Source organism: Quercus suber, unplaced genomic scaffold (assembly GCF_002906115.3).
Source record: "Quercus suber isolate HL8 unplaced genomic scaffold, Cork oak 2.0 scaffold_151, whole genome shotgun sequence".
In the NCBI taxonomy this organism is placed as follows: domain Eukaryota; kingdom Viridiplantae; phylum Streptophyta; class Magnoliopsida; order Fagales; family Fagaceae; genus Quercus; species Quercus suber.
In genome coordinates this window covers 919,673-947,638 of record NW_027069612.1, presented here as the reverse complement: position 1 = coordinate 947,638, position 27,966 = coordinate 919,673, and the positions used below count along the sequence as shown (strand labels likewise).

At 34.6% G+C, this 27,966-nt stretch overlaps 3 protein-coding genes across 3 annotated transcripts; all 3 read left to right on the top strand.

The window, feature by feature from the left end:
• Positions 1-628: 628 nt before the first annotated feature.
• On the top strand, positions 629-5,993 carry LOC111992505 (xylose isomerase). Its single transcript, XM_065777271.1, is given in 22 exon segments — positions 629-757; positions 1,078-1,161; positions 1,297-1,373; positions 1,375-1,399; positions 1,720-1,794; positions 1,870-1,999; positions 2,108-2,199; positions 2,402-2,452; positions 3,032-3,108; positions 3,190-3,244; positions 3,348-3,449; positions 3,643-3,694; positions 3,881-3,926; positions 4,009-4,064; positions 4,317-4,368; positions 4,495-4,574; positions 4,702-4,772; positions 4,871-4,911; positions 5,044-5,143; positions 5,266-5,338; positions 5,374-5,450; positions 5,561-5,993. Coding segments are annotated over 22 exon segments (1,539 nt in total). The 5' UTR covers positions 629-670; the 3' UTR covers positions 5,597-5,993.
• Positions 5,994-9,242: 3,249 nt separating this feature from the next.
• Positions 9,243-11,462, top strand: LOC111992543 (uncharacterized protein At4g14100). The gene is made up of 2 exons (XM_024024421.2): positions 9,243-9,899; positions 10,790-11,462. The coding sequence occupies exons 1-2, from the start codon at positions 9,359-9,361 to the stop codon at positions 10,891-10,893; spliced, it is 645 nt and encodes a 214-aa protein (XP_023880189.2). The 5' UTR covers positions 9,243-9,358; the 3' UTR covers positions 10,894-11,462.
• A 3,319-nt stretch (positions 11,463-14,781) lies between these two features.
• LOC111992506 (ADP-ribosylation factor 1) lies at positions 14,782-26,447 on the top strand. Its single transcript, XM_024024374.2, has 8 exons — positions 14,782-15,206; positions 15,317-15,355; positions 15,469-15,531; positions 16,228-16,246; positions 21,342-21,453; positions 22,606-22,653; positions 23,011-23,141; positions 25,943-26,447. The coding sequence occupies exons 1-8, from the start codon at positions 15,104-15,106 to the stop codon at positions 25,974-25,976; spliced, it is 549 nt and encodes a 182-aa protein (XP_023880142.1). The 5' UTR covers positions 14,782-15,103; the 3' UTR covers positions 25,977-26,447.
• Positions 26,448-27,966: the final 1,519 nt, after the last annotated feature.

Here is a 27,966-nt window from a genome sequence, read left to right as displayed (position 1 = left end):
AACAAATAAGTTATTTGGAAATATAGGGATAATGAAAATGTATCATTGAAAACAGCAAAGGTGAAATAGTAAAATAGGTAAAATCCATGCATAATAACATTAAAAAAAAAAATGCTATGTTTATAGTATTCTCACAACACTTCCACAAAAAATTTTTAATAGTAAATTGTTATTAACTGTTACGAGTGAGTAAAAAAAAAATTTTAAATTGTAAATTTAAATTAAAACCAATTAAAACTTTCCATTTTTTTTTTGGGTGAAAATATTATAAATATGGTACTTTTCTAATCTTGATATTAAAGGGAATCCAAATCTAATCATTGAGTTATTGATGAACTTTTTAAGTAAATAAACTAATTTTTATCGTTTCTCCCCCAAAAAAATCTAATTTTATCTTTTTATTTCATATTTAGTAAATAAATTATCTAAAACTAGGGAATAAGGAAAGACACTGTGGCAAACAGGTGAAGGTGAAAAGGGTCATATCCATACATAGCAAAATTAAAGGACTCAGTCCGAGTCGTGTGCAGTGCAAACTAATCAGCACATCCAAAAAAAAAAAAAAATCTATATTTAATTAATCTCAGATAATATTATTAATTTTTTACAATTTTTTTAAAGCTGAATAATCTTGATATTATCTACTACTACTTCTCAGTCCTTACAGTACATGTATATCTATTTAACTGACATTACTAAGATAGACTTACGTGTTCCTATTCCAATCGAAGCTGAATCCAAAAGCCAGTTTCAATCTGTGAGTCTCTCTCTCTATAGTTTTGTTTGTCTTTTGTAGGCCTTTTTGTTTGGTTAGAATGATTCTTTTGTGAAATTTCTTGTACAAGTGAAGTGAGTATTCTAACATTGTGACAATAACCCATGTTTATATGTGCTGGTTTGGTAAATGGGTATTCCCCAAATTGGTCTATTTCTAATAATTATGTGAGTTTGATTGTGTGTGTGAGGTTTATGCGTTAAATTTGATCTGGGTATTTCCTGAATTTACATGGTGTGTGACTCTTTGTTTATGACTGATGATTGGTTATTCTAAAATTCCTTTGTTACTATATATTGCAGAGGAGTTTGCATGAGAGTATGAAGATGAAGGCTGGGAAGATTTTCTTGCTTCTTCTTTGTTTGAATGTGATTACCATTGGAGTGGTAAAGAAGCTCCCTTTGTGTTTTGTTCCTTACATCTTTGTTTTTTTTTTTTTTTTAGGATAGATATTACAGCTTTGCACTTGTATTTTACTAAATTTATTATCTTATTTTGTGGTTGGTTCATCTTGCTTGCAGATTGCTAATCCACCAACATGCGATGCTAATCTTGGTGAGGCTTGCAGTGATTCGAGTGAATGGCAAGGGAATTCTTTCCTGGATTCCAAGAATTAAGTATGAGGTAGGAGAGTTATGACCTTATGGCCCATTTGTGGCGGTAAAGATTATTCATTTTTTCTTTTTACCATGTTATTTCTTGTGTTTCTATTGAAATATAGGTTTAGGAAAATTTTATTTCTCAATGACTGTCAAGTTATCAGTTTTAAATCTCTGTGAATTATAAAGTAAAGACTTAAGTTTTCCTAAAATCTATTTAGATTATTAAATTATGGAACTTTGTATTTTGTATACAACTCTATTTCTTAAAAAAAATAAAATAATAATGGGAGTCTTCATGACTGTGATAGCACAAATATGTGAATTTAACTTTTGTCTATGCAGGGTCCTTCTAGCAAGAATCCACTTGCATATAAATGGTACAATAAAGAGGAGGAGATTCTCGGGAAGAAAATGAAGGTTATTTGAATTTGTAATATGATTTAGGCTTTCAAGAAGCTAATGGTTTCTAACAAAAGGTTTTTATGGAAACAGGATTGGATGAGATTTAGTGTTGCATTTTGGCATACATTTCGTGGGAGTGGTTCCGACCCATTTGGTGCACCTACAAAGTATTGGCCATGGGAAGATGGTACAAATTCAGTGGCTATGGCCAAGAGAAGAAGTAAGATTGATCTTTATTTGTTCAATTTTGTATACTTGGTACTGATAATTTACCAGTGGAAATGATATGAACTTCTTTTCCCCTCAAAATTCTTAATGCATATAACAGTGAAAGCCAACTTTGAATTCATAAACAAGCTTGGAGTTGATTGGTGGTGCTTCCATGACAGGGATATAGCCCCTGATGGCAAAACCCTGGAGGTGAGTCATCTTTTAGGTCATTGTGCTAATAGGAGGTGAAATTCCTGTTGCTTACTCAATTTAATCAATGGAATCAGAAGCAGATGTGAAAATTTGATTTTGTTGTTCCTGATTTTTTTTAATAATATTCAGCTGTTTTTTCTATAGAAGTTTAAGAATCTCCCACAAAACCAGTCATTTGGCTTTGCTATCTTTGTAACAGGAAAGTAACGCAAACTTGGATGAAGTAGTGGCCCTTGCCAAGGAGCTTCAGGTAATTTTATATGAATGAATTGGTAAATGGTCATGTCAATAGCTGTAATGTAAATCACCCCATATATAAGCAAAACATATATATACCTTTCAGATCTACATAGTTCTCAGTGTCTCCATGAGGATCAAGAACGCCCTGACTCTCTTGAGGCTCAAATATCCACATATATTTCCTTTTCTTGATTTTATCAATTTGAGTACATGTACCATTGACCAACTAAAAATCTTAATAATTTAAGCATATGAATTGTGGCATTAAACCATGTGCTATTTTTGTCATATCCTGGAAAAGAAACCAAGCATACCCAATCTTCAATGACCTGTGAAGCTTAATCCTTTGTTTTTCTGCCAAGTAGAAGCAAGTTAAGGTGGAAAATTAAATTTTATGACGCATGCATTCATGTAAACGTTTTTGTTGTTGTCAACCCTTTAATTTCCTGGACCTGTTTGGGCAAGAGCAATTAACTTAATGATGCATAGGCTTCTATCCATGTTATATAACAAAAAATTTCTTTTTGAATTATCTATTGCACATAATAAGCCTGCCTTGTTTAAATACCTCTTTAATGTGACTGTTCAGGGAACTAAAATCCGCCCTTTGTGGGGTACAGCTCAGCTGTTTATGCATCCTCGCTATATGCATGGTGGTGCAACTAGGTAATTTTTCCTGAAATGACTGTTTGTGTGTTTGTGCTCTGTCATTCGTGGACTTATGCTTCAGATGCACTTGGTTTACAGCTCTGAATTAGGTGTATATGTATATTCTGCCGCTCAAGTCAAGAAAGCCATGGAGGTGGGTATATGTGTGTGCGTGAAATGTTATTTTTGTGTGTGTTACCTATGCTTGCAATGTTTTTCCACCACATTTTAAGTCTGCTTGTTGACACATTTTACAGGTCACTCATTATTTAGGCGGAGAGAATTATGTGTTTTGGGGTGGCCGTGAGGGTTACCAGACTCTCTTGAACACGGATATGGGACGAGAGCTTGATCATATGGTGTGTTTAGTGCACATCAACTTTACAATTGTGTTCAATGACACATTGACTTAACCTTTGTCTTGATTTTACATTCTTTTCGGCTAATTCTTTCCCAGTCCAAGCCACCAAGGGTCTTTAGTCTCTACTATTTTAATATAATATTCATTGTGATGATTCTTCTTTTACTAAGTTATTATTAATCTTCATACAGGCCAGGTTCTTTGAGTCTGCTGCTGCTTACAAGAAGAAGATTGGATTCAGTGGTAACATTGTGTTTTATTTATTACCAATGCCTCGTACTAGGGCACTTGTGTGATAGTATGATGTACAAAGAATAAACCAGTAAAGAATTTAATAGAATTATTATCATCTGTATAGCAGATAGTATATGTCACTCCGCCATTATGCTATAATGAACTTGTTTTTCTTCTTCTTGTTGCTCTTTTCAGGGACACTGCTGATTGAACCGAAGCCTCAAGAACCTACCAAACACCAGTATGCTTCTTAACTTTTCTGTTTAATTAATAATCTGAATTGCACTCTCCTTCATGCTTACATGTGGTAAATCTCTTGCCAGGTATGACTGGGATGCTGCAACAGCAGCCAATTTCCTGCGAAAATATGGCCTTGAAGGTAAGAAGAAGTTTACTACATTCATATTCTTCTCATTTTGATCTCTCACTTTGCTGTTAATAATACCATACTATTTCTAATCAGGTAAGTTTTTCCATAATTCATGATTTTAAATGTGGTTAACTTGCATGATTTGCAGTCCTTGACTAACATTAGAATCTTGAGATGGATGTCCAAGTTGTTTTGCATAGAACATTGATTGATTAACTGTAACAAATTCAAGACCTTATTGTGTCCTGTTCTCTTTTATAGGAGAATTTAAACTGAACATTGAGTGTAATCATGCCACCCTATCTGGTCACAGGTATGATACATTTTTTTTGTTGAGCAAGTGCTAAGTAAGTTCTGAATTTTAACTTTTCCATTGAATTAAACAAGCACGAACTAAACTGTAACTCCTGCAACCTTGTAATACCTCTGTATGTTGCAGCTGTCACCATGAGCTTGAAACTGCAAGACTCAACGGTATGCTGGGAAATATTGATGCAAACACTGGCGATCCTCAGATTGGTATGTGATAGTTATAAACATAAAATATTTTCCTCAATTCTTTACTTTTTTGGGTAATTTATATACTTCACATAAAAAATGTTCCAATACTGAGAGTTTATTTTGGAGCTGTTTTCGTTTGCTACAGGTTGGGATACAGATCAGTTTCTCACAGATATTGGAGAGGCAACTCTGGTTATGCTCAGTGTGGTCAGAAATGTATGTGATAATTGCATCTCTTCAATTTTTCATTGCAAGATTCAAATGTTGTGATAAAATAATGCAATTTATTGAACTGTTATTTATTCCTATCACAGGGCGGACTAGCCCCAGGAGGATTCAACTTTGATGCAAAACTGTCAGTCCCTTATTTTCTTTTGATTTTCTTAAACGTGCTTATGGCTACATGCATCTTATATGTTTTCATGATGAATATATGAATTTCATTATACATTGTTTTGATCCATTTCTTCACTTGTTGAATATTTAGACGAAGAGAGAGTACAGATGTTGAAGATTTGTTCATTGCTCATATTTCTGGAATGGATACCCTGGCCCGTGGGCTTCGTAATGTTGCCAAGCTGATTGAGGTGAAAAAATTATGCTTCTTCTATTTCGTTATGGACCTGCTGCATGTATAAACTTTATTTTAATGTTTCTTTTCTTTCTCCTACTAATGACACCAAATGACTTTTCTTATCATAAAACAAAGGATGGTTCTTTAGCTGAGCTTGTCCGCAAGCGATATCAGAGTTTTGACTCAGAACTTGGGGCTCAAATTGAGGTAAAGTATTCTATAACAAACACAACAACCCCACCCCCCCTAAGGCAGATTTTGATATGCTTGAGAAGAAAGCCTTTGAATTGGGAGAACCCAAAGTTGCTTCTGCCAAGCAGGTAATTAAGCTTGGAGTATGCCGAGTATTTATTATTACATTGTTGCCAATTTACTATCTCATTTGGCCTTCATAATAAATCTAATAGAGGGATTTTGTGCAATGTCACAGGAACTTGCGGAGATGATTTTCCAATCTGCACTGTAAAAAAACAGCAGGTGCCACTGGGCTACTAGATTTTGCTTATCTCTTTTTGGGGAATAATACAAAATAGAGGTTTACCAATAAGGCACACATTATCGCCAAAGTTGATCATGTAGGCTGTCTTCTCAACTCATCGTGGAAAATACACATGGGAAGAGTTGATCTTTGTCCTGCACTCATAATTTTTGGTGGGGTTTATTTGCCTTAAATTAGGATCAGATACCATGCTTTCCTGAACTAGGCCATTTCCAGAAAGCAGCTTTGTATGTATGGAGCTTTGGGATACATTATATCTTTTAGGTAATTGCTGTGATCTGTGAAAGACCTTGACAACCATAATTGAGTACAATCTAACTCATGAAATGAAGCATAAATTGACATGAACGTTTTGATGATCTAAGCTCATGGTCTTAAAGCATTTTAAAATCTCCAAACTAAGATTTCCTGTCGGTCATGTTAAGGGCATGTCTGAATATGTTGTATTCTTTAGGCACACTTTGGACTTTTAAGTCCCTGGTTCATTGCTAGCCTCTTATTTATATCCATTTCTTGCTGGGGGAATATATTGGAAAAAGTAGTATGTTAAATGGGGATCCACTATTTTGTATAATGGGGGAGCTAGTTTGTACCGTAAGCTCACGAAAGACATAATAAAGGGTGATAAGAATCATTCAAACAGGAAATATAGTATGAACAACACCCACTACATATGGTCATAATCAATTAACTGCACTGGTTAACAACAGCACGATACAATCCCAAAATTATCTGCGAAGGGTATAGTTTTCATTCATTGAATGCCTAAGTGGATTGTTGCCATTTTCATCCCGGGTAGCCAATGCATCAGCCTGCGGAACTACCTACCTAAGTTTGAGTTAGATGTAATCTGTGGTTATTGCTTTAAATAAGCCTAAAATTTAAGAACAAATCTGGGGATGCGCTCAATTAATTTTGATACCTAATTTTGCAAGAAGCTGAAGTAGTTGACACTTTCTTCATGAACTCACCACTTTTTTTTTTCGAATACTTCAGCAAGTAGCCAATTTGACTTCAGCAAGTAGTAAAAATTGGCGTGAAATTAGGTGGAAGGGTAGTAGATAAACTAAAAAACAAAAGGTACAAGTTGAAGACTGATGTCTACTGAATTATAAAAAGCAATAGCACTCTTAATGGTATAGAAAGAAGATGAAAACAAATAAAATTCTCACTCAGTGTTCTATCCAAAGTAGTCTAGGTATCACCAGCGCATCTATATACTTCCCGTACATGCTTGATTTTCATGTGAGTATTCTCCTTAAGAACTCTAAGTTGAGTGATTTTGCTGTTTTAACTTGAATGGTAGAGCATTATATTGAGACTGGCTCAAGTTTGGGTTAAAATTTTTTCTACTGTCGTTATATGTTGTATCGAGTGATTGCATGAGTAGTATAATAAAGAAAGTTTATTTTGCTAATAGAACATGTTAGAGATATGGGTTAGCATAGGTTAGTTTATTATTAAATATTCTTTTAGAATGGCAAATTGTAATAAATAAAACTCAATAGTAAAGATGTAACTATTTGAAGTTCGCTTGGTCGTGAGGATACTTCAAGATATTATTCTAATTTGTGAAAGATTTCATTCATGTTTTTTTTTTTTGGTGTGTCTTTGCAATGTATTAGAGCTACGTAGCACTTGTTAATACCACATAAGGGAAAGATGAGACATTGTTTATTTGAAGAATACTCATCTTTTATCTTCCCAATTATACAACATGATTATGAACAAATAAAGTTAACTATCAAGAAAAGAGTTCTTTGTTGTAAATGTTGTTGATAAGTTAAACTCTAGTTAATCCCTTATCTCTCCGTAAGTTCAAATTATATCATATCCAAGGGCAGAGCCACGTTATATGTATGGGAGCCTTGACCTACCCTCTCCCCCCCGCCCCCCCCTCACCCCCCCACCCCCCAAATTTTTTTTTTTTAAAATCTTATAATAATAGGTGAAAGTACAACCACTCTATTTTCTTTAAAAGCCGGCCCCTCCAAGGGCAAAGATTGCCATAAAAAATCCCAACTATTCACCTAAAAATAAAAGAGGTGTTCTTGTAAATAAAAAAAATATGCGATGGCATTTATAAGATAGACAACTCTCAAGAAAGTTCTTTTTTTACTAAAGTCTTCCCTCTCACTTGACACTTTATAGTTCTACTATATATTGTACACTTTTTACAAATATGTACTACATTTTATGCGTTTTTAATGTAAGTTTACATTGCAAGTACAATGCAGACCAATAAAATCATTTTTTTTTTAAATTCTTTTTCCTTTCCCATTCTCAATTCTCATACCATTCCTTCTCTTCCACAATGCACTCTGTTACAAAATTATTCTTCTTCTTTATCTTCTTTTGTGCTATTTAAGTATAATTTCTATTTATTTTATTATTTTCTTTTTTAGTTCAATTTCTACTGAGAGCTATGAAACTAATTTTGAATTTATTTACTATAGTTGTCTAATCTAGTTGAATTCTATTTATTTTATGGTTTCTTATAGTGATTTTATTATATTTAATTTCTATGAATATCATTTCTTGTAATTGTAAATATAGTCTAGTTTTGTTATATATTGATATTTAATTTCTATGAATGTTATGGACTTATGATTTTTCATAAAAATAAGAAAAATGCAAGATAAAAAAGACCTTTAGATGCTCAATGGGGTGTTTAGCTTGGTAATATTTTTGAGTGTTAGTAAAAATAACACTAATAAAAAATTTCGATATAATAATATTGCAGTATTATATGTGAGTTATGACTTATACATTGGATTAAAGAATTTTATTTTTATTTTTGTTTTTTTTTAACCTAGTGCATGTATACATGTATGTATGCATATAGTATGACGTGGTTTGCATTTTTCTTGAATCACAAATCAATAGGATAGTTTTACCTCGGCCCTCCAAACAAAAATTTCTGGCTTCGCTCATAATCATATCTAATTATATATATATATATATATGAGTTTAGTTTAAGTTATACCTAGTGTAACTCCAACTCTCTAAGTAATGTTACATCACTTAGTATTTTTTCAATTTGATGCAAATTTTGACAAATCCATCATTAGATTATATTATCTTCATATATTCTCCATGTTTGCAAAATTTCAAAATGATCAAAGATTAATAGCAATGTCATCAATCAATTGTTTAAATTCAAGTTTTTGTAGTTTAAAATAATGCATAAAAATTGACATGAAAATTAGCATGGATGTTAAGAACATATAGAATATGTAATTCAGTGGTAAGATTTTTAAAATATAAATTCTATAACAAGTTATTGGGTAGTGTAAAATTACTTAGAATTACACCAGGTGTAACTTGAATCCAATCCTATATTTGTGTGTGTGTGAGAGAGAATTGATGGCCTTTCATTTTATTCGCCTATCATGCATCTCACTTGTCTACCCCACCAAACATAATCTAAATTGAAACATAGTTTCTTCTATAGAAAATGAAAATCCAAAAGAGATTAATGGAAAAATTACTCCCCAGTCCTCACTGCCTTGCCTTGCTGATCTTTTCTTCTTTTCAAATATAAAATGGTGTGTGATTTATTAACAACATGATAAACTACATTCATTGCTGGCCGGTTCACTTCAGACCTGGACGTATGCACATGAAAGTTCTTTCGTCTTTAAGCCAAAAAGAAAAACAAAAAAGAAAAAAACAAGTACTTCATCAAGATAAAAGTCACATTAACTCCATTTGTTTTTAGCCACTCAAATGAGGCATATATGCACGTTATCCCCTTCTATAAAGAAAAAACAAAAATCTCAAAAAAACAAGAACACAAATATGAAACTCAATCCACTCTCCTTAGCCTCTCTAATCCTGCTTCTTGTGAGTCCTTCAATTGAATGGGTTGGTTCAACTTCAACCCCAACTCCATTGCCATGGCCAGAGCAATTCCATGCACTTCTTTACATGAATTTGAGCACCACTCGTCTCCAAATGAGTGACCTATGGTATGACTGGCCAAGAGGCAGAAACGTGAACATATTTCAGAAGCAACTAGGTGAGCTTTTATATGATATTGAGTGGAACAATGGCACTTCGTTTTATTATACACTTGGGGCACAAGGGACATGTAGGGTTACAGAGTTTGAGGTGGGTATTCCTAGGCCTGATTTTCTTGATGATGCCAATTACCTTGGAACTACGGTCACGGATGGGTTTTATTGCAACGTGTGGGAAAAGGTAGATTTCATTTGGTACTATGAGGATGTCCAAACTAGGAGGCCAGTTCGGTGGGATTTCTATGATGGTATGTGGTTAAATTTTGTTTCAAACTTTTCTACTTTGATAATGAAATGTGAATGTTTGGCTAATTATAGTATTGTTTGTGTTGTTTTTCTTGGTAATTAAAGTATTACTATATTTAATAGTAACTTATGAATGACTACTGATCACATTTTTCTCATGTTTTCTTGGGTCATGTTGTTGTTATAAAAATGATATAGATCCCTAACCCACATTAAGAAAACCTATTTATTTATGAAATTCATCTATTAGGATTGTTATTGTATTGAATATGATTATCTTCAGTATTCTGGGATCAGCTCTCGAGTTTTTTTACAAATATAATTAGGAACCAATAAATATTTATTAATTTTGAAGATGAGAATTCTTTTTTTTTTTTTTTTTTGAGAAGATAGACATCAAAGTTTTTACTTAGATAAGCTGGCTAAATCAGCCTAGAGTACAAATATAAACTGATAATATAAGAAATGGCTAGACTTGATAATATAATCCTACAAAAATTAAAGAGAAAATTATACTAAATAAGTATGACCCCGGAAAACCATATATGGAACTGTTAATATGATTATGATCACTTCGTTGTATGTGGTGACTAATGTAAGTCCTACAAGATTAAGGAATAAAGGGACAAAAGGCCTAGAAGGTGATTGTGAAACAAATTCTTCTCTCTCTCTCTCTCTCTTGTTCAAACTCAAATTTTATTTTTTTATGGGGCTCTTCAAATTCATAAAAGAGAGATCTATTGGGAAACCACAGTTTCCCAAACCATATGAGAGGAAAATTTTTTGCGCTGGTGAATGAATAATAGTATATAAACATATATAGTTGCCCTAAAAAAACTTGCATGCTTCTTCAAACAATTTGACACTAATTTTTATTGTGACCATTCTGTAGGAATATCTACACACGTGATTACATTTGAGGTTGGCGCAGTACTGCAAGACTCATTGTCACAAGCACCTGCTTATTGTTTCAGTCAAGAAAGTGAGAAATTGTAGAAATCAGCAGAATCTAGATATGAAAGAAAGGCATGTGTATTTGCCTTTACTCTGTATTAGCTTTAATGCTTCGAAGTGCCTTATTTAAAGAAGTAACATGATGCAGAAGAGACTGATAGATATCTATAATTCTATATTACAGCAAAGAAAGTCGAGCATTCTAACCGATCGAGGGTTTCATCGGAACTTTACATGATGACTATACGTTAGGATAATTAGAATTGGAAGTCTTCTTCTTCTGTTGTCAAAGTTGGATAAATTAAAGAAAGCAAGAAGTTACGGCAGAGTCTCTTCTTCTTCTGTCAAAGTTAGATGAAAGAAAGAAATTAGTGCAGAGAGGCAATGGTAATTTACTCGATCGACTTCTATCTTCAAGGCTCAATGTTAGAATATGTAATAAGCTATGCCATAAATAAGTAAATCATGGATTTGCAATATAACGAGTTACCATGGTTTGGGATTATATAGGTCTACTATCTTCCTATATATACCTCAAATTTGGTTCATTATAATATACAATAGATGTAACCAAGTTCAGTTCGATATTAAGGCACCGATGACTTTTTTTTTTGAAATATTTAAAATCCATTCATTTTTGTTGCTTTTTGAGATGCAAAATTATGTCTTTCTTCTAATGAATTGACTTCCAATTTTGATTTTTGTGTTGAGAGAGAGAGATTATTTGGCACATGACCATATGGGAGACTACTAAAATTGACAATCTACCATGCATGTAATTTACTTACAAAAATTGATGTCTCAAGTTTTTATGAAAAATTGATCATGAATGATGATTTGTTACACTTATATTTCAATTAGATTAGATTTCCATTGGCTTACAATTTTGAGACCTTATTAGTGTGGAGAAGAGAGCATGCAACCCATTTCTTTTTATTGCAGACAAACTAAATGTTAATCTAAATTTTAGGGCCTTCTTCCTAATAGAGTGCCCTAGGCAATGGCTAAAGTGGACTTGACTAGCGCTAGATGTAGCTATTAAATGCTATTCAGTACTATTCATTGTGAATGTAGATCATCATGAGAAACCACATTAATTTTACTTCAACTTTATCTCTCTCCTAACATCGATAATAATTATAAACATGATATTAGACTCAAGCCCTTGTATGGTTCTCCAAAGACCGTTAACTCACTCATGCATCTCATCATGATGCGTCCTCTGGCAATGTCTTATGGCTCCCATGGCCCTTTCCTTTGCCAATGTCTTTTAAAAACTCAAAGACTCAAAGCAGGGCCGGCCCAAGATTGTTTGAGGCCTAAGGTGAGAATTTTGTAGGGGCCTTTTTACATCTAAATATCACTTAAATAATATTATTTATTTTTATTTAATTTCAAATCTATTATTAATTCTTACTTATTAATATGACTAATTCACCCAAAGTGGGCTAATGATAATTACTATATAGGTTTTACAAAATTACATATCACCAATAAAAGAAAAGTTATTCAAACATTCATTTTCTTATATTATTTAAGTAACATCGATCATATTTCTGTCATATCAGTTTGTAAATTTTTTTTCCTAAAATTTGTATTGGCTTTAGCATTTTTCATACACAGTTTTTTTTTTTTTTTGGGAGAAAATGCTAAACTTATTACAAATTTTATTACAAAAAGTTTACAAACTAATGTGACAATGAGGTTACACTTCAACAAAATAATAAATGAGTATTGAATTACTTTATTGGTGACATATCAATTTGTACAACCTATGTAATAAAACTTGTAATATACTAGCATAACTCTAATATTTAAGGCCTTCTTAAGATTGGGATAAAATATATCCCTAACTCACACTTTTTCTTTAATTAAAAAAAAAAAAAAAAAAAAAACTTACCGCCCAATATCTAGGGCCTTTTTATGTCAGGGGGCCTTAGGCCATGGCTTAAATGGCCTAGGGCTAGGACCAACCCTGACTCAAAGTGCTTTTGTTCCACATCTTTTGAATACCCTTATGGAAATCCAACACATTCAACCATTTGACACAAAAAATGTTGTGGTCTTTTGCTCCGTTTGTTTCTATATAAAATATTTTTCGGAAAATGTTTTTCCATTTTTAAGTGTTTATTTGTAAAGAATATAGTGTTAAACTTGTAAAATATTTTTCGTTAGTTGTGAAATGTTTTACCTTTGAAAATTTGGTAAAATATTTTCCAAAAACACACCATGGGTTCCCATCCCCCATCTAGTCATTAGGTCACCAATCTTGTGGCCAACGACTGGTGACGACTCTACTTCGTTAACCGATGCGTCAGTCCGATGGCTGGTGACTTCGCTTCGCGGTCAGTGGCTGGTGACTTCACTCTACAACTAGTGTTAATGGTTCGGTGGCAGGAGACGCCTCATCGGCGATAGGTGTTGTCAACTAGATGGTTGGAGACACCACATCGACAACTGGTGGCCAAAGATGCTACATCACAGTCGGTACTGGAGGTCTAGTAATCAAAATGTCGTTTTATCAATTGGTGTTGGTGGTTTGGTCATTCGAGATATCGTTTTTTACAGTGATCATTGGCAGTCTGGTCGTTGGAGCCATTGCTCTAATTGCTGGTTTCAGCGGTTTGATCATCGAACCTCCAGCACCAGCGGCTTTGGTATTGAGCCATTAGTCTTTGTGTTTTGCTTGAAAAAATTTTACATGTCTTACCAAATACCTAAAAATATTATACTGAAAATATTTTACATAGTTTTAAAATATTTTAATTTAAAACAAATAGAGCATCAAAATAACTCAAAGTTAATAAGTAATGTTAGGACCATAATTTTTGCCACAACTTGCTCATTTGGCAAGTCGTAAGTGGTAGAGTTGTGAACCCACAACTTTTACTTCACTACTCATGGCAAGTAGTGAGGAATTTTTTCTGGAAAATAAAACCATGTTGCAAACAATTTTGTTAGTTAGCAACGTTTCCAAACTATTTAGGAAATTAACATCTCAAGTCTAAGACACTCGATTTTAGTCTAAGAAATTGAGTCCAAGACACTCGATTTTGGTCTAAAAAGTACCAAAAATAAAAAAGCAACGAAGCAGCTAATGAACCCAAAAACCCAAAGAAGCAACAACGAAGCATCATCGCCTTTTCCTCCAACCATTGTCTTTTCCTCCAACCATCGTCGACACTATCGACGGTGGTCCGATTTGAAGCTCATCCCTCCGACCATCATCACAACAACGAAGCAATGAAGCATCATCGCCTCTGTTCTTTGAAGATCCATAGCCAATCCTCCTTGGCTCTTCCTTCGACCATCATTGCGACCATCGGCAATGGTCCATTCTGAAGCTCTTCTCTTTGAATCCGAACCAAAACCATTTTTGTACTTTGTGGGTTTGTTCCTAATGTTGCCATGGGTGTTTATGGGTTTGTTCCTAAGGTGGGTCTTCTTCTTCTTCTTCTTTTGCTGTAGTTCTTCTTCTTCTGTCGTGGGTCTTTATAGGCTTGTTCTTGGGGTTGTTTTTGCGGTGAGTCTTTGTGGGTTTGTTCTTGGGGTTGTGAACAAGAAAATGAAATTGAGTGTGTAAACCTCGAGTTAAGTCATAGAACCGGAGTCTTTCGAACTTGAGTTACTACAATAAAATCGATTCTAAGAGACTTGAGATGCTAATTTGCTAATATGTTTTGAAAACTTGCTAATTAACAAAATTGCTTCTAAAATGGTGTTATTTTGCAAAATATCCAAATAGTGAGTGATGGAGTTATGAACTCATCATTTATACTTCACCATTTACGACTTGCCATAAAATAAATTGTAGCAGAGTTGTATTCCTAGCATTTTTTTCAAAGTTATTAGGTAGAATCGAAATCCATAAATTGAATCGGACTAATTAGCAAACAGGTAGGGCCCACAGGCATCAAACAAAAAAGAAAAAGAAGCGGCTACTGTATCTATAGCACCGGAGAGAGTGGTCACCTCAGGTTCTCTCATCCATGCTCTGCATCTTCCATTGCGATTCCGTTTCTGAGAGAAACTCAAAAGAAAGAAAGAAAGAAAGAAAAAGAGAGAGAACAACTGTGTTTCTCATTCACTGTGCCCAAATTCTCTAAACTATTCCCAAGCACAGACCCTTTTCCATTAGGAACAGGGTTCTGCTTTGAGATCTTAAATCTCAAAGAAGAACCAAACCAAAATCAAATCAAAAACCTCTCTGATCTGTTCTGAATTTTCGTGCACTGAGAGTCAATCTCTCAAGATGGGTATAGTGTTTACGAAAATGTTCTCTACTCTCTTCGGAAACAGAGAAGCTCGGATCCTCGTTCTCGGCCTCGACAATGCCGGAAAGACAACCATCCTCTGTGAGTTTCTCTCATTTCACGCTTACCCATTTCTTGTTTTTCAATTTTGAGTAATGGGTCTTTGTCCAATTTCTATAATTCGATGGTTTTTCCATTTGGGTTTTGTGCAGATCGGCTTCAGATGGGAGAGGTTGTGTCCACTATTCCAAGTTGGTGCTCTTTCCCGTTTCTTAAATTTTGAGTTTACTCATTATTGATACTGTTTTTAAGTATGCTAGAGTGTTTCCAAACTTAAATCTTGTTGTTGTTTTTTGGGGTGCAGCAATTGGATTTAATGTGGAGACGGTCCAGTATAATAACATCAAATTCCAAGTATGGGATCTGGGTATGCCAATCTATTCTCTTTGATCTGCATCTTCAATTTTATAGTCATCGTATCACATTTGTCTATACTAGGACTGACAAGTGAGGTTTACTAAATTTTGATTGCTTAACATTATAAAAAACAGTATGAGTTTACCAATTAAAAAAAAAAAAAACAGTATGAGTTTGAAGCAACAGCTCTTTCTTTGACCAACATTGAATATAGATGAGCTTGAGACTTGACTTCTAGCCATATTGATCTCTCTCTCTCTCTCTCTTTTAAACGATAGGTTTTAAGTTTTTGGTGGATGAGGTGATGGGATCATGAATTGAATTGTTGATATTAAGTCTAGGGACACAACATTTTTCACAACAGTTGATATGGCTTGTTGTGATTCGTGCATAATAAAATTTGTGTTAGGTGTGGATCCAGATGAAAGTGAAGTTGTTACATTCACAATATGTCATTTCAGTAGTTGTGAAAAAGGTTGTGAAATTGTTGTGTTCGTGGCATTATATGTAAAGGAGCAGCTGATTTGAGCTTTTTGGAGCCTTATCATTTGGATGCCTAATTTAAGAACTGTGTATATGCAATGCATTAAGTTTTATGGTTTAGTATTTAGCACCAAAAAGTAGGATTTTATTATTGAATTCTTTACAAATTATAGGTAATTTGAATTGCTTGTTCTGATGCCATTTCTGCTCTTTGTTTATACAGGTGGACAGACAAGTATCAGGTACAGTTGCTTTTATTGCTTATTCTTAATTATTAATATGAAATATGATTTGCAAGAAAATGATTAGTCTCTGGTAAATTATTAAATTTAGCTTATAAAGTAGTTGGAACTTTGGAGAGGTTCTGTGACTCTTGTGAAAAACAATTTTAACAATAACATGCTTACATTTCTGCTGTATATTGCAATTGTACTTGATTAATGATACAATAACTTCAAAACATGGCTGGCTGTGGGAATTAAGAGAATTCTAGCTCACAATGTAATTTCTGAACTCAATTCAAGTCAAGTGTGTCAAAATATTGACTACATGATGTTGTAAAGTATATACATTTTCTAAAAAGAGTTACTATTATTGTAATTTGATAGGCTTTTTTTTTTTTGATTCAAGCACGTATAAGCTTTCTCCAATTTTCTCAAAGATTCTTTCAACATATATTCCATGAAGAGAACATTTATGATACCTCATAAACATGGCACTCACAGCTTGAGCTCGTACCTATCTATTGTTTCTCCTCCCCCCTCTCTCCTCTCTCCAAATTTATTGGGCTTGTTTGGCCTTAAAATTTATTAGCAGGTAATTCAACAGTGTAAGAGTTTAACCTCACTTAAGCCTTGCCCTGAGCCAATTATACAAAAATAATATCTATAGCTCAATAGACAATGTAATATGCACCAAGAATTGTGGAGAATTGCTTTGTTAGAATTATTCAAATACTATAGATTTACTGTTAAATCTTTAGATTTTCATCGAGGTTATTCTTGTAAATTGATTGTTGAAGATTTGAAGTTTGATTATATTTACCTGTTTTTCCTAATCAAATTTAGTTGGGTTTTCTCTTTGGAAAGTAATTTGATGCTCTTGGTCTTCCCTCCAATACAACCTTATTTTTTTTGCCCCCTCCCCCCCAACCCCCCTGGGGCCACACAAGCACATTCTTTCAACTGGTGTTGATTTTGCAAACAATTAGAAAAATCTTTGAATCACTCTACTATTGCATTGTCCTGGTGGCTTGAATCACTACTTATTGCATTGTCCTAGAGGCCTGGGAACTTTGGTTTCTGGTATATTCTTTATTTGGGGTGTTGTGTATCACCCTTTTCAACTTTGAGGTGCTCTCGGGTTGGTTTGTCTTGTTTGGACTGCTTCTCCTCCATGGTACTTGGGTTTATGTGAGCTTAAAGGAATAGCTAGACCCTTCTTATTGGAGTTTATTCATTTTCTTCCGCTTAATCCTTCTGCATCTCATTCTTGCTATCATTTCACAGTCTTCATTGATTATTTGGCTATTTGCACGATAAATTCTTTTTTGATAAGTAATAAATTTTATTGATATCAAAAAAGGGACACCCTAGTACACAGGGAGTGTACAAGGGGTCAACAAAAATTACAAGAATCAAGAAAATCAAGAAAGGAAGAGAATTATTGGTTTCGCAAAGTAGCCAACCAATCTAATAAAGTCCTAAAGAAAAAAGCTTGAGGTCTGGTATGGATCTCTCATTATCTTCAATACACCTACTATTCCTTTCCCTCCAAAGACACCACATCAAGCAACGGGGAACAATTAACCATATATGACCATTTTTATGATGACCAAATCTGCCTTGCCAGCAAACTAAAAGCCCCACAACAGACTGTGGCATAACCTAGCTTACTCCAAATAAACCCAAAACCATAGACTACAAATCCATAGCAACCGGACAGTGAAGAAATAGGTGGTCAACTGATTCACCGTTACACTTGCACACATAACACCAATTTAATATCCAAATCTTCCTTTTACGTAAATTGTCAATTGTTAAGCATTTCCCTAAGGCAGTAGTCCAAAAAAAGAACACCACTCGACAAGGAATCTTTTACTTCCAAATGCTTTCCCAAGGAAAACAACAATCAGTAGAGTCCCTAGAAGACTATAATAATTATTAACCATGAACCCCTTATTTCTATCTGGTTTCCAACACATCTTATCCTTTCCAAACTCCTTTACTGTAGCACCATATATGGTATCCAAGAAGCTTGATACAGCCTCTAATTCCTGAACATGAACACCCCTAAAGAAACTTACATCCCAGAAAAGGACTCCATTAGTGGACTTCATAAGCTCTGCCACACTTGCTTCCTTATTTCGGCAAAATTTAAACAATTCAGGGTAGGTGACTGCAAGAGATGTCTCCCCACACCAACGGTCTTGCCAAAACTTCACCCTTGACCCATTGCCAATATCATACAGAATATAATGTGAAAAGGAAGGCCATCCCCTACCAATATTTTTCCACAAACCAACACCATATGGACCATAAACAGATCTGGTACACTAGCCACCCTATTCACATCCATATTTCACCTCTATCACTCGCCTCCAAAGGGCATCCCTCTCAATCCCACATCTCCATAGCCACTTCCCAAGCAAAACATCATTAAAAAGTCTTACCTTCCTTATCCCCAAGCCACTCAATGAAGGAGGAGTACAAACAATAGCCCATCTAACTAGGTGAAATTTGGGCTTATCACCTAGCCCACCCCATAGGAAATTCCGTTGAAGTTTCTCAATACGATTAGCCACAGCAGCAGATATAGGAAGGAAGACCCAAATATTTCATTGGAAGAGTACCTTGCTTAGAGCTAAGGACATTCAGCAATAACTCAATATTTTTAGACCAGAAACCGCCTCAAACCAAATACGCACCATACGGAGAATCAGAATCTGATCCAGATCTGCTTCACAAAAAATTAAGGTGTCATCCGCAAAGAGGAGATGAGACACCACCAAGGATCTTCCCTCTAAATTTCCCATATGAAAGCCTGACATGCGACCTTCATGGACAGCTTTATCTAACATCCTTCCAAGGGCTTCCATGACCAAGACAACAGCAAAGGAGATAGAGGATCACCTTGTCTCAACCCTCTGGAACTTTCAAAAAACCGAATTGTACATAGAAAAAAGAGAATCCACCACCTCCTCTTAGCAGAGAACCCACTCCGTTCTAGCAACTGCATAAGAAAACCCCAATTTACATGATCAAAAAGCCTTCTTAACATCGATTTTGCAAAGTAACCCTGGCAAACCAGTCTTCAACCTACTGTAAAGGCATTCATTGGCAATCAGAATAGGGTCAAGGATTTGCTTGTTCCTCACAAAAGCATTCTGTGAAGTTGAAATTATCTCTTCCATGACCGTGCATAGTCGAGTGGCCAAGACTTTAGCAATCATTCCCCCCCAAAACAAGACTGATGGGGTGAAAATCCCTGACTTCACTTGCTGCATTTTTTTTGGGTATGAGAGTAATGAAGGTTTGCATTCAAATTCAAGTTTTTCTCAAATTGACCTTTAGCAAAAAAATGACGAAACACAGCCATAAGATCATGTTTGAGAATCCCCCAGCAAGCTTGGAAAAATGCCATTGGAAAACCATTTGGTCTGGGAGATTTATCACCATTAAAAGTCTGAAGGACGTCTTATATCTCTGCCTCCTCAAAGGGTCTCTCTAACCAATCCACATTATTTCCGGATATCATTGGAAAATCCAACACATCTGAAAATGGCCGATCTACTTGCTGCTTAGAGTATAAATTCATGAAAAATTGAGTAATACAATCTGCAATCATACCCTAATCAGAAGACAAACTACCATTAACCATAAGGCTCTCAATACCCTTTTTTCTTCTATTAGAATTAGCCATCCTGTGAAAAAATCTGGTATTAGAATCCCCCTCCCTCAAGTGCAGCGCCCTAGACTTTTGTCTCCAACTAATCTCTTCTAAATTCTAATAGAGCCAACTTCTCAATCTTTGTACGGAGTTTAACTTGTTCTAATTTCTCCTTAGTTGTTATAGGATGAGTCTCCTCTAGCATCCAAAGCATTCAAACTACTACAAAGCTGTTGTTTCTTAAGAGTAACATTGCCAAACTCTGTTTCATTCCACTTTTTAAGATCCAACTTCAAAGCTGCCAACTTCTTAGCCAATATAAAACTAGATGTTCCTTGGAACAACTAAGATGCCCACCAAACCTTCACTCTGTCAACAAAATATTTCGCTCTCATAGGCCAATATGGTGTTCATAGGCCAATATGTATTTTCTCGTAACTTGACTGATCTTCAATTTTCACAATTGACATGAGATTAATGTATCAAAATTGAAAGGTTGTGGTTAATTAAACTTGAAGTAGTATTGCAGTTAAATATCTTAATTTCTAACAAATTGAGAATACTGTGATAATTGTTTTCAATTAATTTTGGGATATAGATCAGAGATTCAGTTATGACCCCATTAAAAAAATAGTAAAAAATTACAATAAGAATATGAATACAACAATGAACTTGAAATTAGTATATTTTCCTGTTCTCAAGGGAAGTAAAATAATTTTGTCATAAATATGGAAGTTTTATTTTTGTTGATGTTAAGATAAAGTGGTGTTCAAATATTTGATGCATTTACATGAACAATATGTTCAATTGATGCATGATAAATAAAATGACAGTCACTTGTATACCTTGTTTGAAAGATTGATGACTTGTATGGTCACTTGATTGAAAAATATAACTGAATTGATGCTTGTTTCAACGGGACTCAAACTTTTGAATGCATCTCCTGCCCCAATTTTGAGGATTGGCTGGAATATGTAATATATCTGTGCCATACATTGTCCTTAACTTAATGCTTGTTCATCTGTTTTCAGTTTGGAAAAAAAAAATGCAGGGATTTTTCTTTTCCTCTAGACTTTAAGTTTCACTTTCTGCCATTTGGTACTTGTGACATGTATAATATTCCTCTGATTGATTGTCAAATCATTAATTTCTCATTAATGTTACATGTTCAGTTATTGTTTATTTATTTATTTAGTTTTTTTTTTTAATACATCAATATCTGGGGGTGGGGGGATTTGAACCCTAAATGTCTTTGTTAGAAACACCAAGAGGTGCCCACCAGTTGAGGTACATGGCTCTTGGCTACATGCTCAGCAATTGTTTATATGTTTTCATGCCTCCATATTGGAGATGCTATGTTCCAAATACTTAAGCCATAATTTATGTCTTTGATTCAAGTGACATTAATGTTACATGCTCACCAACTGCTTACATGTTTTTATGCCTCAGGCCATATTGGAGATGCTATTTTCCAAATACTCAAGCCATAATTTATGTTGTTGATTCAAGTGACACTGATAGGTTGGTCATAGCCAAAGATGAGTTTCATGCAATTTTGGAGGTACACTTTACAGACTAGACTATAGGACTGAAAAGTTAATGGGAAACTTTTTAGTGCTCTATGACCACCCCACCATTTATATAGTTCATGCTTTGCTTATTTATATTATATACATACACACATATATATCTCATGTTGAACAACTGTTCGTCAAGTTGTCAAGGTTCTTTTTTGCATAGGTTGGTTCTTGAAATGGCTAATTCGAGGTAGCTAGGCCTCCTTCAGAAAGAGGGAGAAATTAGTGATAATTGAGAGGCTTAAGACTTAAAGAGACTGTATTAGCATTAGTTTTCTGAATGAATTGTATACGATGAGTGGCAGCCTATTACTAAGGTATAAGGCTGCTCAAGTACAAAGGCTAAGATTGGCTTAACTCTCTAACTAACTTGCCATATGGCACTTAACAACTCTAACAGCCCAACAGCCTTCTACTAATTAGTCACACGCCTTATCAATCACACTTGACTGATATCAATTTTTTTTTTTTTTTTTTTTTGTGTGACGAGGATCCCCCTCAAGGTATGGGCCAGTGGGACCACCCTGAGGGGCAAACCCCGGATGCCTAAACACCCCCATTGAGCAGGCATTGGGTAAATCTCGAAATGCCTCGGCTAGGAGTTGAACCAAAGATTTCTGAGTTTACAGTTAGTCCAAGCACTCTCCCTTACCGCTGAGGCACCCAAGTGGGGGCATACACATGGCTGATATCTAATCTGTTACAAGCACGTCTAATCTCTATGCACATGTGCATGGAACCTTAATATCCTCAAACAAACTATTACAAGTCAGCACACTAACGGATTCCTAACACAAGTAATCTCAGTGACACTGAAAAATTAAAAAAATTTTTTTTTTTTGGCAGTTCTATAGTTTCATCATAAGCTTGTCACATGTTATGTACTGTGAGATTTTTTAAGTCTTTTAACATTGAAATTTGACATTAGAAGGTAGTGACACTGTACCTGAAGAATTCCCCCCCACCCCTTGATTGTGTTTTCTAAGAGATTTTTTTTTGGGGGAATTCAAATGGTTTTGTAATGAATATATATCTCCCCTTCCTTTCCTTTGTTGGTTGGCTTGCTTAGTGAAGCATTTTTCCTGCATATATTGGACATGTTATAATCTAATCTCCATTTTTAACCTTTTTGGCAGGAAGAAGAATTAAGAGGTGCTGTTGTTCTCATTTTTGCAAACAAGCAGGTTACTACTACTGCCATATTATTTATTCCTTAAGATATGTCTGTACAATAAAAGATTTCACATTTAATTGAGTTTGTAAATAAAGATGAAAGCAGACAGGTGTTATAACCTTTAACTTATCCTATAACCTATAAGCCATTATTGCTTGTTTTAAAAAAGGGTGGGGGATTTTTTTAAAAATATGTTGGTCAAGGAATTAGGATCCCTTTATTACATCTTTGTCTCTATATGCATTTTTTTTTTAAATTTTTTTTTTTTATAAATTAATTTTTTTTTTTTTTTTTTTTTTTTTTCAATTAAATTCTGTGTTCTTTCTCTTTCCTTTTTGTTTTGTTTGATGTATCTTGGTTTTTACAGGATCTTCCTGGTGCACTTGATGATGCTGCTGTTACTGAGGCTTTAGAGTTGCACAAGATAAAAAACCGCCAATGGGCTATTTTTAAAACTTCTGCTATAAAGGGTGAAGGTCTCTTTGAGGGCTTGGACTGGTAAGTTTAGCAATGGTCAAGTGGTATTTCGGTGTTGGGCTAGAAGTTACCACAAATTATTGCTTCCTTCGTCAAACTTCAAATTTTCACATATTTGCATCATACTAGGCCTGCAGTAGTCCTCTATGGCTCTTATTACTGGGAACAAATTAACTACTTCATTTTCTTTTACTTCAGTCCATGTTTAGTGCACTTGTTTTGATGTGAGTAGGAATGCATTTCAGAGACTAATATGAGTGGGAATCAGATAAGTTGCCTAAAATCCCTCCAATGAGTCTGACCCTAGGTTATATGATATTGACAGTATTTTTAGTTTTCTATTGGTTTGAAGGATGGGTACTTTTAGTGATGAGATGTCCTTAAGATTTACAGTTGAAAGGAATATTTCATTAAATCCATGCTTAAATGGAGGTGATTGGGCTATAATAAAGTTATAAAATGCGTGACCCTTATAGTGCTGTGCTGGTTGTCCACCTCAATTTGTGATGTCTTAGTCTGAATTTCATCTCCAACTATGATAATTGGAAGGCCAGAACTAATCAGAGTAGGTGGGCTATTCAAAGTTGGGTGAACAATTTAGTTAGAAAGCTTAGTGCAATTAGGAAATTTGCTTTGACAAGAACAAGAATGAAAGTAGTTATGTTCATTGTTTTTACCTGCCTACTGTTTGCTAGTCTTTGTTGTAGTTTGTAGTATATCCTGCAAATTGAAGTACCCCAAGTTGCAATGAGATCTAAAATTGCTATGTTTAACCTCTGTTTTGTTAGTGCAAACTGAAAGAGGGTGAAAGGAAAGGATAGAAGAGAAGGAAAAGGAAGTGGTCCCCCCCAATCTCTCCCCACTTTTTCTGATTTTATTTTAATTTTGTTAAGAAAAGGACAGAAGGGGAGCAAAAAGGTTACCTATCCAATAAAAAAAGGGAAGTAAAAAAGTTGGTTTAGGAAAATATAGTATTTCTTACTACCATAGTTTCTTGACTCGTTTCTTTTTCCACGTTATCCCCCTATCATAGTCGCTTGGCTTGCTTCTCTTTCCACCTTCATCCCAATGTTGGTAGAAGTGTGAAGCACACTTAAGTGCACAGACCTGCCGGTGCAGGCGTGCATTTGGTAACCTTTTCCCAAAACACTTTTGGGCCTCATTAGACAAAAGTGCTTTGCACATAAGCACCAATTTGGCAATTATGTAAAAAGCACTATTTCAGGGTTGTTCTGCAATTCAAGGGTCTCTTTTATTTTTGCTTATTTTGTTTATTTGGCTAGGTACAATAAAAAGCCTCATTTTTTAAGATATAGCTGTGCTTTTATGCAACTTATTTTTTAAACAGATAAACCCATGAAAATAAGCTCATTCAAACAGATGGTAAAAGTGCCAACAAAATACTGTCAGAAATTATGAGACAGAACCTGTTCTTTGCTTTCTTGATTTGCTTTTTTTTAGATATGGAGCTGTATATTGATGAGTAATCAAGTTCAAAAGGTGGGGGTAGGTTCCGATCATTGGCTTTTTCTTTGTTTGAGTGTTGATTTTGTGCATGGTTTGGTGAGCTTGTTGGTGATGTGTTTACAATTTCTATTGGCTTATTGAGTCATCAATGGTGATGACTGAAGTTAGGACAAGGTTGGCAGTGACAGTGGTAGGTGGCTAAAGTTAAGTGGTGGCAAAGATGATTTTAAATTGTGGTTTGCTGTGATGGTGATGGAGATTATTGGTGAAAAGTGTTGGCTTGGGTGGATTATGAAGGCAGTCATTGAGAGCAAGGGAAATTCTCACATTAATCTGGTGCAAGGGCTGGGATAAGGAGATCTAATTGTCAGTGGCACCCATTTCATATTATGTGGAAAGAAAGAGTATGGGAGGCATTTTGACTTTTGTAAGATTGGGGACAATGCCATCATTCTTCTGAGGGTGGGGGGGAACACATTCATTTATATGTGTATGATACTGGTTCCTTTTTCTGGCTGTTAATATTTGAAGGCCCAAAAGAGTTTCGTTCTAACAAAAATGTATACGTTGTCATCCTTATTATGCAAGGTATGGCACTCCTCCAAAATTTTCCTTATAACAAATGATGGGACTGAATTAAAAAATGCAAACAAAACTATTTATAATGTCGATCACTTGTCCCTTTGTTCTTCAATGTCTAGATAGCTTTTGTGCCATCCCAATCTTCTGTTCAGGATAGAAGAATTTAGTCCTGCATCCAATAAAAGATGGATTTGGGAGCTTTGGTGAGACTTCTGGCTTGGAAAAGTGCACTATAATGTCTGATGGTGGTTTGGATTGAGAGAAATCTCATTACTTAATGAAAGATAGAGTCACTTTGATTATCGAATGTCCCGTTATACAATTAGTTTTTTAAGAGCAAATTTCATCGCTAAAAACTCTTGATCTTTTCCACTTTATAATATTTTTGCCTCCAACCTTTAAGGTTAAAGTCAACTTGCCAAGAGCGTCTTAGCTCAATGGCATTTCCCGATTCTCCCAATGAGGAGAGCCTAGGTTCAAAGCCCCCCATTTCCCACTTATTGTAAGCTTTAAGGTTGAAGTCAACTTGATACTCATTGTACTTGGTCCTGCAATTCTTTCTTTCTTTTCCAATGTTTCTTTTTTGTTTGTTTTTATAGTGTTTATTTCCCCCGAAAATCTTTCAATGAAGTTTGTTTTCTGTTTCATCTCTACTCTATGGCTGACTCTAATTCAATCCAGAGTAGCACAAGCTGCAACACTTGTGAAATATATAATTAAAAGTTTTAAATTTCTGTGCAAGCCTAGTGAAAATAAATAACTTCTTGATGTAGGTTGAGTAACACGCTCAAGTCTGGAGGTGGCTAACTCTCTCAGTTCCAGAAAAGAATTAGAAGCTTGCTGCTGCACGACCAGAACAGAACTAAGAAGGGGTGACAGCATTCAATTCGTAATGACTTCGTGGTAGAGATTTTATGGGTGCGGTTATGTCACTTGAACTTTTCTGATTAATTTGAGAGTAAACAACTGGTATACATGTAAAATTTATCATCATAGATATATGACAACTTGGCTCTTATTTTTTGTTGCGTCACTTCTCTGTATTTTCCATGTTAATTGCTTACATTTTGTCTCTGATTGCTTTCTGCTTCTGGGGCAATTTTCAAAATTTTCTTTCTTATTGTGATGTGGTAATTTCTATGTTGGCTGGGATGCACGGTGACTTTATTTGACTTATTTCCGTATACTACTTCCTTTATCACACTCCTTTTAAGGTCCCCTAAATTACATATTGTAATTCTTTGGTTTATGTAATTAACCTTCTCTGGATTGGTGGTTTGTTGTATGTTTTGCATACCTATGGACATCAGCGATTTCTGCCATTTAACCAATCGATGCTAACTGGTTCATTCTGTCGTGATTTTAAGACTTGTTGATTTAGTAGTTCAATCAAATGCCATTTTGTTGGTAGGAGAAAATTTACACCTCAATTAGCAAATTACCCAATGCATTTGCATCTACTTGAAGCTGACACGGTTAAACTTCAGGCGTCGTAACTGTCTATTGTTCTTACTGCCCTTCCATTGAGATTATTCTGGCTTCCTCTCGTGATACATACATATTGTATTCTTGATTCTGCTGATGTTACGGTCTTTAATAGGCACCAAAGTTCGAGTATTAGTTATGATAGCCGATTAAGACGTCTATACTTTATTTGGAGCTCGGGGCTAACAATAGGCAATAGCTGGTGGAGAAATCTGTTACAGAAATTTTAGAGGAAAGAAAAATGAAAGTTGAACATTCGCAGTAGATCTTAAATATTTGTACTAATTTTAAATTGGAGGAATAAATTTGGATTAATAGTTTTAAATATTTGTACCAGACCTTTAAATAAATAAATATATATATATATATATATATATATAATAATATTGTAACACTCCATCAGAGCATTGTAACCGCAGTTTCAAAAATTGAACCGGTTAATGAACCGTTTTTACATTCGGTTTTTAACCTGTTTTGGGCAATTTTACCAGACTGGATTGGTATAAGTTCCTGGTTGAACCGGCCAGGCCAGTTCGGTTTTTAAAACTGAGATTGTAACTTGTAACTTGTAAAGTTGTGTGACGAAAATCAAATGTTGGTAGGAAGCTATGATTTGGTGGAAATACTGAGTAGTTAGAATAATTATCAAATGATTAAATTCAGTGTTTTCCATTAGTTTAACAATTTTAGAATAAGAGATAATTTTTCATGTAATTAGAGTAGGTGGGTTTTAAATTACAATCTTCTCTCTACTCTACAGTGGGTGGAAGTGTCCAACTCTTCTTTTTCCTTCTTTTAAATGTGTGCTTTGTAGCTCAATTGGTTGCAAATGAGACATTTAAAGTTCAAATCCCCCACCCCCCATTGTGACTAAATAAATTTAAAAAAAAAAAAAAAGGTGAGAATACTTATTGGTGTGAACGAATTATTCTTTCCTATATGTTAAAAATTTGAAAAATAAAAAGAGAAAAGATATAGTAATATTATTAGTGATATGTGATTTTCTTATTTAGGCAAAATTTAGGCACAATCCCGTAAGTGCTATTACTTAGATTCATCTTTTAAAATTCAGTTATATGACCACTTAACTAAAATCCCTAAATAGCATTAAATGCTTCTTTAATGCAATCAGTTTTATTTATTTATTTATTGTTATCTTAGATATTGGTTGATAATAGTTGGCCTGATGTTATTTCGCTTCCTAGAGACATTTGGTTTAGTTGGCTTAAAAGTTATTTTATTTACTGAAAAAAAAAAAAAAAAGAATTCAAAGGCCAGTCAAGGTTTGCCAATCTCTACCCAGCTGCTATAA